The sequence below is a fragment of the Engystomops pustulosus genome, chromosome 1, assembly GCF_040894005.1.
Source record: "Engystomops pustulosus chromosome 1, aEngPut4.maternal, whole genome shotgun sequence".
NCBI classification, from domain to species: Eukaryota; Metazoa; Chordata; class Amphibia; order Anura; family Leptodactylidae; genus Engystomops; species Engystomops pustulosus.
This window is the reverse complement of record NC_092411.1, coordinates 163031950-163046328: the sequence shown is the minus strand read 5'-3', so window position 1 is coordinate 163046328 and position 14379 is coordinate 163031950. Positions and strand designations below refer to the sequence as shown.

Sequence of the window (14379 nt, the reverse complement as noted above, 5' to 3'; positions counted from 1 at the left end):
CACCGTTGCCTGTTTTGGGGATAATCATGGTAAAAAGACAACTTTACTAACACCATTGCCTTTTTTGGGGGATAATCATGGTAAAAAGACAACTTTACAAACACCGTTGCCTGTTTTGGGGATAATCATGGTAAAAAGACAACTTTAATAACACCGTTGCCTGTTTTGGGGATAATCATGGTAAAAAGACAACTTTAATAACACCGTTGCCTGTTTTGGGGATAATCATGGTAAAAAGACAACTTTACTAACACCATTGCCTTTTTTGGGGGATAATCATGGTAAAAAGACAACTTTACAAACACCGTTGCCTGTTTTGGGGATAATCATGGTAAAAAGACAACTTTAATAACACCGTTGCCTGTTTTGGGGATAATCATGGTAAAAAGACAACTTTACAAACACCGTTGCCTGTTTTGGTGATAATCATGGTAAAAAGACAACTTTAATAACACCGTTGCCTGTTTTGGGGATAATCATGGTAAAAAGACAACTTTAATAACACCGTTGCCTGTTTTGGGGATAATCATGGTAAAAAGACAACTTTACTAACACCATTGCCTTTTTTGGGGGATAATCATGGTAAAAAGACAACTTTACAAACACCGTTGCCTGTTTTGGGGGATAATCATGGTAAAAAGACAACTTTAATAACACCGTTGCCTGTTTTGGGGATAATCATGGTAAAAAGACAAATTTACAAACACCGTTGCCTGTTTTGGTGATAATCATGGTAAAAAGACAACTTTAATAACACCGTTGCCTGTTTTGGGGATAATCATGGTAAAAAGACAACTTTAATAACACCGTTGCCTGTTTTGGGGATAATCATGGTAAAAAGACAACTTTCCAAACACCGTTGCCTGTTTTGGGGGATAATCATGGTAAAAAGACAACTTTAATAACACCGTTGCCTGTTTTGGGGGATAATCATGGTAAAAAGACAACTTTAATAACACCGTTGCCTGTTTTGGGGATAATCATGGTAAAAAGACAACTTTACTAACACCATTGCCTTTTTTGGGGGATAATCATGGTAAAAAGACAACTTTACAAACACCGTTGCCTGTTTTGGGGATAATCATGGTAAAAAGACAACTTTAATAACACCGTTGCCTGTTTTGGGGATAATCATGGTAAAAAGACAACTTTAATAACACCGTTGCCTGTTTTGGGGATAATCATGGTAAAAAGACAACTTTACTAACACCATTGCCTTTTTTGGGGGATAATCATGGTAAAAAGACAACTTTACAAACACCGTTGCCTGTTTTGGGGATAATCATGGTAAAAAGACAACTTTAATAACACCGTTGCCTGTTTTGGGGATAATCATGGTAAAAAGACAACTTTACAAACACCGTTGCCTGTTTTGGTGATAATCATGGTAAAAAGACAACTTTAATAACACCGTTGCCTGTTTTGGGGATAATCATGGTAAAAAGACAACTTTAATAACACCGTTGCCTGTTTTGGGGATAATCATGGTAAAAAGACAACTTTACTAACACCATTGCCTTTTTTGGGGGATAATCATGGTAAAAAGACAACTTTACAAACACCGTTGCCTGTTTTGGGGGATAATCATGGTAAAAAGACAACTTTACTAACACCATTGCCTTTTTTGGGGGATAATCATGGTAAAAAGACAACTTTACAAACACCGTTGCCTGTTTTGGGGGATAATCATGGTAAAAAGACAACTTTAATAACACCGTTGCCTGTTTTGGGGATAATCATGGTAAAAAGACAAATTTACAAACACCGTTGCCTGTTTTGGTGATAATCATGGTAAAAAGACAACTTTAATAACACCGTTGCCTGTTTTGGGGATAATCATGGTAAAAAGACAACTTTAATAACACCGTTGCCTGTTTTGGGGATAATCATGGTAAAAAGACAACTTTCCAAACACCGTTGCCTGTTTTGGGGGATAATCATGGTAAAAAGACAACTTTAATAACACCGTTGCCTGTTTTGGGGGATAATCATGGTAAAAAGACAACTTTAATAACACCGTTGCCTGTTTTGGGGATAATCATGGTAAAAAGACAACTTTACTAACACCATTGCCTTTTTTGGGGGATAATCATGGTAAAAAGACAACTTTACAAACACCGTTGCCTGTTTTGGGGGATAATCATGGTAAAAAGACAACTTTAATAACACCGTTGCCTGTTTTGGGGATAATCATGGTAAAAAGACAACTTTACAAACACCGTTGCCTGTTTTGGGGATAATCATGGTAAAAAGACAACTTTAATAACACCGTTGCCTGTTTTGGGGATAATCATGGTAAAAAGACAACTTTACAAACACCGTTGCCTGTTTTGGGGATAATCATGGTAAAAAGACAACTTTAATAACACCGTTGCCTGTTTTGGCGGATAATCATGGTAAAAAGGTAATTTTTTTTTTTTTTTTTGGGTCAAACATTTTTTGTTTTTTGTTTTTTTTTTTAAAACATTTTTATATTTTTTTTTGTTTTTGTTTTTTTAATTTTTTTTACATTTTTAATTTTTTTTAAAACAAAAACTTTTAAAATAAAAAAAAAAAAAAAGGTTAACAACAAACTTAAGAACGAGGAGGGTGGAACAACCTTTCGAAATGGGCCATCAGAATGTCCATCTTTCGGTTGAGCAGCTCCATTTCATGGAGGAGCTGCTCACCGATGGACACCTGAAGACCCTCGGCCACTGCTGTGGTGGCTACCTCTGGTGGCTGGACCTCTTCATGTGGGTCTTCCACCGGTTCCAGCACCAGGGTAACCATCTCCTCCTCCGGAGCCACAGCAAGATCCTGTAAAAAAAAAAAAAAAATATATAAATTAATTATAATTACAAATTAATTTGGATATATTAAATTTTCAACATCTTAGATTCCTAAAAAGATGCCAGTCTTTACCTCTTGGCCAGGTGGCACAGGGCTTGGTGGAGGGGGAGAGTCGTCCCCAACATCCACCACAACAGCAGCAGCAACAGAAGCAGAAGAAGAGGCCCCTTCTACGGCCGGTGCCCTCTCCCGTCCGGCTAGAAAGAAAAAGAGAAATCATCAAAAAATGCACAGACATGTCATTACTTAGAGAACCAAGTTGTATCTTCTAACCTTTTGCAGAGCGGTTCCGGCTTCGGACACGCTCCAAAAAACGCTCCTCACGGACCTTTATGTCCGAGAACCGCTTCTGCAACTGCCGGACGGAATGGTAGCGGCCGTATTTCTCGAGCAGATGGGCTTGGACCTGCTCCATGATTTTGGTCTTTGCTTTATAGCTACCAGTCTCACGGAGCAGGTCGTAGCCCCGCTCGTCGCAGATGGTTATCAAAGCGACGAGCTCTGCTCGATCAAAAGGGGCGCTCTTCTTCTGCTTCCTCTTGCCGCTGCTGGTGCCTGCCTGGCTTTCATCTGTAAAATACAAGAATGCAAGATATTTTATTTTTTTAACAATATTAAATTCAAAAATTATTTATGATAGATTTGTTTCAACGATTTGCATTGGGTTTACCCTGATCTTGTTGTGCTCGGAATTTGTGTTGCCTATCACATGTCTGGTGTCTTCGACCTTCTTCTCATGGTGTGTTTTCATAGTCTTTGCATTGTGTATTAACCCCTTAAGGACGCAGCCATTTTACAGCTTAAGGCTACATTCACACGACTGTATGGGGGACGTATATACGGCCGATATACGTCCCCCATAGACGGCAATGGGCGCATGGCGCACTACGGGAGCGGTACGGTGCAGCACACGTGCGGCACCGTACCGCTTAGTACCCCAGAAAAAGATAGGACCAGTCCTATCTTTCTCCGTAGTACGGCGCCGTGCACCATTACTTCCTATATAGAGGGGCGGGGGGGAGCTGCGCTCACCTCCTCCTCCTCTCCCCGTGCACTGCCGTTGCCCGCTACGGTACGGTACGGGCGGGCAACAGCAGTGTCAATCTAGCCTGAGGCTCAGCCCGATTTTTGGGATTGTGATATGGTTTGATTTATATGGTTATAACTTTTGAACACTTTTACTAATCTAAACGATTCCACACATCTTGTACTTAATTTTATTGGTAAATGTTGGCTGTTATTTTTTGCTTTGATTTCCCATAAAAATGTCACAAATGGGAGTTTTGGGATAAATGTGACCTTGTCAAAATTTAGAATCATTGCATTTTCCTCAAGATGATTTTCAACCTAAATAAGTTGCAGAATAACATTTCCAATCGTCTTATTTACATTTGCATTAATTAAAAAAATGTCTCGATAATTAATTTTCATGTTGCGCAGCTTACAAATATATATATTTTTTGTTAAATTGGAAATTTTGTGGATAAATAGTGTTTTCACTGAATTGTAATATTTTTCGCATCTAAACCCCATATATAACAAACCCATTTTAAAATCTGCACCCCTCATGATATCAGAAGCAGCATTTACGAAGATTGTTAACTCCTTGAGATCTTCCTAGTAATTTAATCCAAATGGTTGTGAAATTTTGAATGGTCAATTTTTGTTGCTTATATGTTCATTTAGGCCTAAAATTTACACATTTAAAAAAGAGAAAAAGCAAAAACACACCCTAAAATGTGTTCAACAATTTCTCCAGAGTGCAGAGACCCCCCACATGTGGACATTACTTGTGTTATGGGGGCACAGCGAGGCACAGAAGGGAAGGAGCACCCTGCAGCTGCAAGGATTTTAGTTTTCTCGTTGCCCCCTTTTGAAGGCTATTAAATTTTTCCTTTTAAGTTATTTGGGCCATGTGACGGCATTTTTTTTTGCGAGATGAGATGCTTTTTCCAGTGTTACCATTTTGTGTTTGCTATCTCCTATTGTAGTAAATTTTAAACTTGTTTTGAGGTCATGAGTAGAAAAGAATCAATTCTGTACTGGATTAGTTAACCATAAATTTTTGTTTTGCAACGTATAGCCTAATAATCCTGTTATCTTTATTCTATGGGTCGATACGATTACGGGGATACCAGACATGAATATTTTTTCTTATGTTTTAAAAAATTTGCAAAAAAAAATGCTAATGTGTTGTAAAATCTCTCATTTTTGTATCGGCGTCTTCAAAGTGGCATACACAGCTGGTTGATGGCTTGTTTTTTGAGGGACATGTTGTACTTTGCAACAGTATCATTCTGGACTACATATGTTTTGTTGATCACTTTGTATTGCATTTTTAGTGGGATATAATAGTTAAAATCCGAATTTTTGGTGGGTTTGTAATTTTTTGATTTATGGCGTTCATCATATGGGTCCAATAGTTATTTAGTTTTATTCTATGGATTGTTACGGACGCGGTGATACTATATATGTGGGGTTTGTGTTATTGATTTTGACTTTTTTGTGCGTAATTTGTATCTTTATATTTTTTGGGCCTTATGGCCAGTTTTATTGATTTGTTAATTTTTTTTTTCATTAAAAACATTTACTTTTCCTTTTTTTTTTCTTGATCCACCACGGGACATGACCAAGCAATCATCTGATTGCTTGGTCATGATAATACCCTGCAATACTCATGTATTGCAGAGTATTAGCAGTGTCTGCCTATGCAGATGCATAGGCTGACACTTTGCCTTTAAGATGACGTCACAGACGCCATCTTAAAGGCCCTGCCTTCAGGCTTCTCTGGGGTCCCGATCGGACCCCAGAGGTGCCATAGCAGCGATTGGCGCACCCCAAAACATCGCTGGGGCGCCGATAGTGGGGTAAAGAACCCCGGAAGGCATGTTAAATGGTGCGGTCGCGTCATTTAACGGAATAATCAACCACGATTGGAGCCCACTCCGACCGCGGGTGTTAGCTGTGGATGTCATCGGTAGATTAACGCTGACATCCCGCAACCCCCGATGGCGGTTTGGCTCCTGTGCAGAGCTGAACCGGCATCATCTCAGTGCAGTACAGCTACCGTGCAGAGCGCTAAGGGCTTCAACTAAATGCATGTGTATTAGCCAAAAACGGAATCACACGGTGCAGTTGGACAGCGCTAGTCCTGCGTTTAAAAGTGCATGGTTTTGGGCCTAAAAAAAAAAAAAAAGTGTGTCCATTGTAACGCACGTGATTGCTTAACCAGTAGATGCCTTTCAAGGCATATGAAAATGTGTCCAGCCCAGGGTGCGCCCCCATTGCGCTAGCACTGCACTTCAAAGCGTAGCTAGTGACGCATGCGCCCATGACCTTATACTTTGATGTAAATGTTTATATTTTGGTGATGACACATAAAAACCTATTTTGCTGTAAAACTCATTTTTTCATTTTCTTTTATGTAATAATGTGATTTTGAATAGAAAACACCCTAATTGAAAACTCTGTGTGAACATTGCATTTCTAGGTTTATTTTGGAGTTATATAAAATGTATTGAGCGCTTTACCTGAGGATGTGGCCATCTTGCTTTTCGAAAGGTTGTTCCCTCCTCGTTCACGACAATATAGATCTACGTGAAGGGATTAGAAGTTATGATGTTAAACTCATGTAATTCTGACGATGCGATCCCCCTGCAACATGTGCTGTGCCATTAGCTTGTGTTTCTTCACTGTCCTTTACATTGCCCTGTATATCCACCCTTCTTATCTCTCTTTTTGGCCTTTTTCCACTCTTTTTGCCTAGTTTTGGGTGTATTTTATGTTGTTGTGGGTACTTACAATTCTCAGTATTGTTCCCTGGCTGCTGTGCACGGTATCTGCTGTAGTTGCAGGTGTGGCTTCTATTTATGACGCTGCTGCTGGCGTCAGATTTTCAATATTTTCGCGCCACAATCCGCCGTGCATGCGCCACAAATACAAGGATAGAAGCAGGGAAATGGCGAAAGCGCGCGACACAATATGACGTGCCGTGCGCCTAAATTTGAATAGCGCGCGACACAACGGGGACGCGCATAATTAAGCGCGAAAACACAGGGGGGGAACTCTCGTGCGACAGTATTCAAACCGCGACACAAAAGTGTCGCATGAGTAAACTGATTGCTATTATGCTTGTTGGAACAAGGTAAAGGTGTGTGCGACACAATTTAGGGAAAAAATATAAAATGGTTTCCAAAACAAAAACAAAATGGAGAGAGTTAGGAGTCGAGGGTTTTGAAGGAGAGTGGAAAATTTGACTGGTGATCGTGCACAATAAATCCATTGAAATTTTGCTAAAAGGTAAGTACATGTTCAATTCTAAATTTGCAAAAAGGCTTGATTTTTGAAAAAATAACAATCCAATTTGTAAAACAGGAGTGGAGATTTGTGGTAATAAGAAGACAAACACTCGTCAAAAAAGCTTTTGCAAAGGTAAGTCACACTTTAACATGCAAATTTTCAAACAATTTAAACAAATTGGAAGAGAGGCCCAGGAAAAACTATAAATGTGTTTAGTATTTACCACAAATTGGGATTAAACAAATTTGTAGTGTAAGTTAAAATTACTCACAAAGTAACAGACCTTATCTGACCAATCTGCCAATATGAGCATAAAAAATTACATATTCCATATTCTTTCTTCTAGGACAATGGATATGCTTCCGATCGTCTACGTGGCCATTCAAAATGACCGCATCATGGCTAGACAGCGCAGACGGAGGCAGAGGAGGCGTCCTCGAGTGTTCCGTCCTCGTGTGTCCTTTGCAGATTTTACGGACGCGGAGGTGTATCAGCAGTTTCGGCTGGATAGAGCTTCAATCCTAAGCCTCTATGAGAAGCTTGAAGTAGCCATCGGGGCAAAAACCGGACGGTCACATGCAGTGCCTGGACTCACCAAGATGGTCTCGGCCATCTATTATATGGCGAACGCGTCCTTCCAGCACTGCATTGCTGAGCGTTTTGGTTTTTCGCAACCAACCTTCAGCCGTTTTTTCCACGAGGTAGTGGATGAGCTGTTTAAGCTCTGTACACAGTACATCTCCTTCCCCAAAACTGCTGATGCCATCCGGAGGACGCAAGCGGAGTTTGAGCAAGTAGCGGGGATGCCCAAAGTGATTGGGTTAATCGACTGCACACATGTGGCGTTGGTGCCTCCTGCGGCCGATGAATATCAGTACCGCAATAGAAAAATGTTTCGCTCGATTAATGTGCAGGTCACCGTTGACTCAAACAACATCATAACTAATGTGGTCGCAAAGTACCCTGGGTCGACACACGATTCCTTTATCTTTGATAACTGTGCCCTCAATTGCCGGCTCCAGAGTGAATTGTACAGGGACGCCTTTCTGCTTGGTAAGTGAATGTGAATGCTCTTTCAATTACTAAACACTTAAAATGTGGTCATGCTCCATAAGGTGTGTCTTTAATTATGCTTTTCATAAACTGTGATGAGTTTTGTTTATAGTTTTGCATTTTATAAACAAAAGTTTACAAAATGTAAACAAAAATGTTAACACCGACAAATTAAAAAAAAAAAAAAAAGGCTAAAAAAATTAAACAAAACACATTCTCAGCATATGAAATTAATTGGCCAAAACCGGCGTTAAGAGAGAGTGAACAAAGGAAAAAAAAGTACAGGGTTAAGCCTAATTTACAAATACATACTGAGGGGTATCAGTTACAAACACCTACTTTGTCCATGGACATGTGACTGAACTGGTAAACATCACAATCTAAAGGGGTTTACCCACAAAATAAAGTTTAGCCCTATCCACTGGATAGGACCTAACTCCATGATCAGTGCTGAGACCCCCACATATTGCATAAACAATGTAGCCCTCGCCGCTCAGTCAGACTAATGGAGCAGATGGCTGAACATGACTGTTTTGCTCAATTAATCTCTATGGAGGTGAGTGATCTTGCCGAGCACAGCGCTCACCAATCTCTGTCAGCTCCATAGAGATTAATGGAGCTGAATGGGCATGCACGGCCATCTGCTCCATTAGTCATTTTTGCAGTCTGTGGGGGTCTCAGCACTGATCATGAAGTTAGGCACTATCTCATGGATACGGCTTAACTTTCGTTTGTTGGAAAACCCCTTTAACTACCATCATGTTTTGAGAAAAATATTGTTGAAAAAGAAGACATCCCCAAATGCAAATAACTTGCATTATTGGCACTGATAAACCAAGCAGATTCCAAGCAAAAAACGGATATTGTGAGGATAATCCAAAAATGTCAGTCTAAGCTCAGACTAAGGCTCCACTCACACTACTGTATGGGGGACATATGTACAGCTGCAAACTTACGGCCATACATATGTCCCCATAGATGGCAATGGCCGCACAGAGCAATATGGTGCAGCACACATGCAACACCGTACATGGGGGGGGGGGGGGGAAGCTAACACATGTCCTATGTTTCCCTGTGTTACGTGCAGCCCCCATGCATTGCTATGGAGAGCGGTCACCCCTCCTCCTCTCCATTACACGGAGCACACGGACGCCCGGCAGGCAGATGTTTGTGTGAATGCTGCCTCATTTTTTTAATTAAGCTAATTAGCTTTACTTTGTCCTGTTTTTAGGTGATAATGGCTACAAATTATTGCCATGGCTGATGACACCATATTTGCGGCCAAGCACCCCTAAGGAGAGGAGATTCAACCGAGCACATCGAAGAACAAGAAGTGCCATTGAGAGGACCTTTGGAATTCTCAAAAGTCGGTTCCGCTGCCTGGATTTTTCAGGGGGGGCTATGCTCTACAAACCCCCCATTGTGTGCAAGGTCATTATAGTCTGTTGCATGTTCCACAACATTGCGACAGCCAACAGGCTAGAAATTGACCTTGCAACAGATTTGACTGAGCATATAGAGCATCAGGGGGATGTGTCTGCTGAACCCACAAATAGAGCGGGACAACTAAGGCGCAGGCAAGTGACTGAGATTTACTTTTAAAGTGATCTGCCAGTTACCATTTTTTTTTGTTATGCCTTAATGTCTGTAAAATTAGAATTGCATTAAAGTAAATGCAATGTCAAATTGTATCCATGCTTTTCATTCTTTAGTACAATAATTTCAGCTCAGAGGAAGACAAAGTAGATCAAAAATTTATTTGTCATTTTTGATCAAAATAAAGAAAACAAAAATAAATAAAGTAAAAAAAAAAAAAAAAAAGAAAATTACGGTTTGGAAGAACGTGATGAACGACGGACAGGCCCCTTCCCCCTTTTTGCCTGCCGCCGCGTCACCACAGAACTCCCAGATGTGCCCGGTGGATTTGAAGCCGAGGAGCTAAGTTCCTCCTTGACCGAAAGTAGGAACGTGGCTTCAGGGGAAGGGCCCAGGACCACTGGAGAGGGATCCAGTGCACCTGCCAGCGATGGTGCGTAACTGCACCCCGAATCCTGATCAGTTGGAAGCTGAATCGGGGATTCGGGGGCAGGGCTGGCCTGTGTCACTGGATCCCCACCAGTGGGGACCTGGGGTGGGGAGAATGGAGGGACACTCACACTCCCCCCCTGAGCCGCAGTTCCTTGGTGGATGAGGAGTTCCAGAATATTGATGAGAGCTCTGAAATCTCGACTAATAAGCTGGAACCCCTCCTCCATCATCCGGCCATGCCTTCGGAGTTCCTGCTGAATTAGGGCCATCGCTTCCAGGCTTTTATCCATATAGCTGGAAAATATGCCAAGTGTGATGGGCCTATCTTCAGCAGGAACCGCTTCAGGAGCCTCATCCCCACTGGACCCACCAAGTGATACGACTGCAGGAGGAGTGGCTGGCGAAGCACATGGAGGTCCGGGTGCAGCCTCATTTGCTGGTGGTGGTGCAGCCTGCGGTGCCGTGGGTGGAGCAGCCCTCCCTGTTGATAAAACAAAGTAAATTACAAGTGCTGTAACCTTAAATTAAAAATGATAGCCACACTTAAATGGAAGCTACCTCAACGAATCTACCGAGAAAGGTAGAACAGGTGGGAGGTGAATGTATAGTACATGTTGAAAGCACTTTTTCGAGCTAATCCTCCCATCCACCATTTTTAAATTAAAATCTTTATGGCCCTATTCTGTATTTTTTGATAAGCGGCTACTGGGGCGTGGAGTAGCCGGACATGAGGCAAGATGTCATGCATACTCCACGCCCCAGTAGCCTCACTGCTCCTCCTAACCTGACATCATCGGTGCGCAGCTCCTCATAGCTTGTCTTATGTGAAGGTTTGGGGCACGGGACAGGGGAGTATGCTATGCTCAACTAATACCAAACACGATTCCCACTGCCAACAATGTATCCTATAGGCACAGTAATTATAATTTCAACCTAGCTATGCTCACCAACTTATACTATGAACAATTACACTGATGGCAATTTATTTTATATGATTAGACATATGTTCCACAACCCTTTAGGCAACGAGCATGGCCAACAGCCCCCTAGTGCACAAGCATGGCCCCCTACCCCCTTTTTTTTGTGTGTGTTTTTTGTTGTCTTCAAGGACCGGGCCTGCTGGGGACTACTTTGGATTCAGTGGACTCCGACGAGGACCTGTAAATAAATATTGATTAAAATGGCTGACGAGGGTGTGTCTGGCTTTCTTTTAATAAAATATATTTATACAATGATGTGTTTGTGTCATTCTGTATAATTAGCCATAGTAGTGGTGCTGTTTAGTTTTCATGCCTTAGTCATGAGCACTGTCCTTACTTTAAAATGGCCATTTTTGTTTTGGCCAAATTTACAGTAACACAGATTAAATTACCCCGGTACCCACCGCCACCAGGGGTGCCGGGAAGAGCCGGGTACAAACCAGCACCTGGCCATCTAAAGATGGTCAGGTTCTGGTGCTGCTGCAGGCTGTTATTGTTGCGCTGGAATAGCCCCCTAACAGAGGGATATCCAAGATCAGTAATGGCAGGCTGCTGCTGTTTTTTTTTATCTGGCTGATGTTAAAAATCAGGTGAGCCCCACATCATTATATTAAATTTTGTGAAAATTTTCATGACACAAAAAAAGACGTGGATTCCCCCCAATTTTTAAAACCAGCAAGATACAAAAAGCAGCGGCAGCAGCCTGCCATTAATGAGCTTGGAAAGCACACTGTTAGGGGGCTATTCCAGTGCAACAATAACCGCCTGCAGCCGCCCCAGCACCTGACCATCTTTAGATGGTCAGGTGCTGGTTTGTACCTGGCTCTTCCCAGCACCCCTGGTGGCGGTGGGTACCGGGGTAATTTAATCTGCGTTACTGTAAATTTGGCCCAAACAAAAATGAACATTTTACAATAAGTTCAGGCCTTAGTAATGAGCACTGTCAACTAAACAACACCACTACTATGGCTAATTATACAGAATGACACAAACACATCATTGTAAAAATATATTTTATAGAAAGAAAACCAGACACACCCTCGTCAGCCATTTAAATCAATATTTATTTACAGGTCCTCGCTGGAGTCCACCAAATCCAAAGTAGTCCACAGCAGGCCCGGTCCTGTAAGACACAGAGAAGGGGGGGGGGGGAAGAAAGGGGGGGGGCAGGGGGGCCCTGCTCGTTGCCCAGGGGGGGGGGCCCTTGCTCGTTGCCCAGGGGGGGGGGGCCCTTGCTCGTTGCCCAGGGGGGGGGGGGGCCCAGCAGGCAAACATATATGCCTAATCCCATAAAATACATTGGTGGCAGTGGCATCGTTGTTGGTATTATTTGGTGAGCAGAGCAGACACACCTGTCCCGTGCCACGAACCTTCAGATATGAGAATGAATGCAATCTGCATAGGTAGACTATGCAGAGCGCAGGCACGTGGCTGTGCAATCTTGGGAACCAAGCCCAAGCTACTGCGCATGCGGAGTACTCCGGCTTCTCGGACAAGAGCGCGCAGCTACGAGGAGCTACGTGCCAATGATGTCAGGTTAGGAGGAGTCAAGAGGCTACTGGGGCGTGGAGTAGCCGCAATGTGTAGCCTCATGTCTGGCTACTCCACGCCCCAGTAGCCGCTTACAAAAAGGATTGCAAAATATTTATTGAAAGTGAAAAAAAAGAGTAGTATTAGAGACATAAAATAAAAACGTACATACCAAAATCAAGATTATCGGTGTCAAAATCCCCGATCCCTTCCGTTTGATCGGGGTGTATAGTTTTGCTAATCTTCTGCTCCACCCACGACATCCGCATGGCCACACTAGGGCCACCACCCGTCCTCCGAGCTGACTGTTTGTGCTTCGCCAGCTTGGCCTTCAGCCTCCTCCTGCAGTCATACCACTTCTTGCGGACCTCTGGAACAGAACGATATTCCACTCCTGCAAAGTTGAAAACAAATGAAAAAAAAAAAAAAAGATTATACAAAGGCCACTCACCTTCAAGATTTAAAATCCAAGTGAGCATAAAAAATTTCAAATAGCAGCCTCTCCCTCATCATTTCTTGTCAACACCACCCTGCTGGAGACCTGCCAGGCTGTAGGACAGCCCTCCGGTTCCCCATACCAAGCACCGTGACACTAGCGTGCCTAGGCCGCAACCGCCAGCCACTCAGGTACTGCGGGCCCCGGCTGACTCCAGGCCCCGAGAAAAGGCTAGGCCCCGGTGGGGGATGTTGCACATGTTATAGCAGAACATGTCAGATTCATGTGTAGCTGATGTCTGTGCCTTACACTGGTGTATGGGAGGACAGGATGTCAGAAGATACAGCACACACAGTAGCAATGCTTCACTATACATTACACACAGACATGAGCAGGGGGGGGAGAGGGGAAGGGTAACAGGGGTGACATCACTTTCTCTCTCTATGTGCCCGGCCTGTCACAGTCTATGGGGATTAGTCCCTTAGGACTAAGTAAGTGGACTCCCTGCACCACCGCGGGAGATAACAACCGTAGCCACACCCGGGAGCGGAGTCTAAGTGAACTCCTGGTCTTCGCCAGAGCCCGCCGCAAAGCGGGATGGACTTGCTGCGGCGGGGAGTCACCAGGTCGCTCCACGGGTGCGACTAGGCCCACGGTGGCAGCCAAGGAAGGGACAAGGGGACCACGGATGGCAGGCAGGACCACGGGAAGGCAGGCAGGCAGGACCACGAGAAGGCAGGCAGGCAGGACCTCTGAAGGACAGCTGGCTGGCAGGACCTCTGAAGGAAGCTGGCTGGCAGGACCTCTGAAGGACAGCTGGCTGGCAGGACCTCTGAAGGACAGCTGGCTGGCAGGACCTCTGAAGGACAGCTGGACCGCCACAGGATTGCAGGACCGCCACAGGATTGCAGGACCGCCACAGGATTGCAGGACCGCCACAGGAATGCAGGACCGCCACAGGAATGCAGGACCGCCACAGGAATAACACAGAACAAGGGAACACAGGAATCACAGAATCCACAAAGGCGTCTGGAAACGCCCGGGAACACGTAGGGCTTTCACTGCAGCAACAGGACATGAAGATCCGGCAGGGGATGCTGGGAGTCGCCAGGCTATATAGCCGAGCCAGGAATGCCAGAGCCAATAAGGAGGATGCTGGCCCTTTAAGGCTGGGAGAAGTCTGCGCGCGCCGCCTCTAGTGGCAGGAGCACGCGACTGCAT

The 14379-nt window shown here is 43.7% G+C and overlaps 2 protein-coding genes across 2 annotated transcripts; one reads left to right on the top strand and one right to left on the bottom strand.

Moving 5' to 3' along the window:
• Positions 1 to 2574: 2574 nt before the first annotated feature.
• On the bottom strand, positions 2575 to 6378 carry LOC140121487 (uncharacterized). The gene is made up of 4 exons (XM_072141177.1): positions 6363 to 6378; positions 3106 to 3402; positions 2905 to 3029; positions 2575 to 2799 (listed from the first exon to the last, which is right to left on the bottom strand). Exons 1-4 carry the CDS (start codon positions 6376 to 6378, stop codon positions 2575 to 2577), a joined length of 663 nt encoding a protein of 220 aa, XP_071997278.1.
• A 772-nt stretch (positions 6379 to 7150) lies between these two features.
• On the top strand, positions 7151 to 8198 carry LOC140096607 (putative nuclease HARBI1). Its single transcript, XM_072126582.1, has 2 exons — positions 7151 to 7263; positions 7478 to 8198. Exon 2 carries the CDS (start codon positions 7482 to 7484, stop codon positions 8190 to 8192), a length of 711 nt encoding a protein of 236 aa, XP_071982683.1. The 5' UTR covers positions 7151 to 7263; positions 7478 to 7481; the 3' UTR covers positions 8193 to 8198.
• The last annotated feature ends 6181 nt before the right edge of the window (positions 8199 to 14379 follow it).

What these genes read in the sequence shown, in the direction of transcription:
- LOC140121487 (XM_072141177.1), bottom strand. An exon ending in CCGGAACCGCTCTGCAAAAG is followed by an intron (nt 3,030 to 3,105) that starts GTTAGAAGATAC and finishes TTTTCTTTCTAG; the next exon opens with CCGGACGGGAGAGGGCACCG. An exon ending in CTGTGCCACCTGGCCAAGAG is followed by an intron (nt 2,800 to 2,904) that starts GTAAAGACTGGC and finishes TTTTTTTTACAG; the next exon opens with GATCTTGCTGTGGCTCCGGA.
- LOC140096607 (XM_072126582.1), top strand. Translation starts at nt 7,482, where the DNA reads ATGGATATGCTTCCGATCGTCTACGTGGCCATTCAAAATGACCGCATC.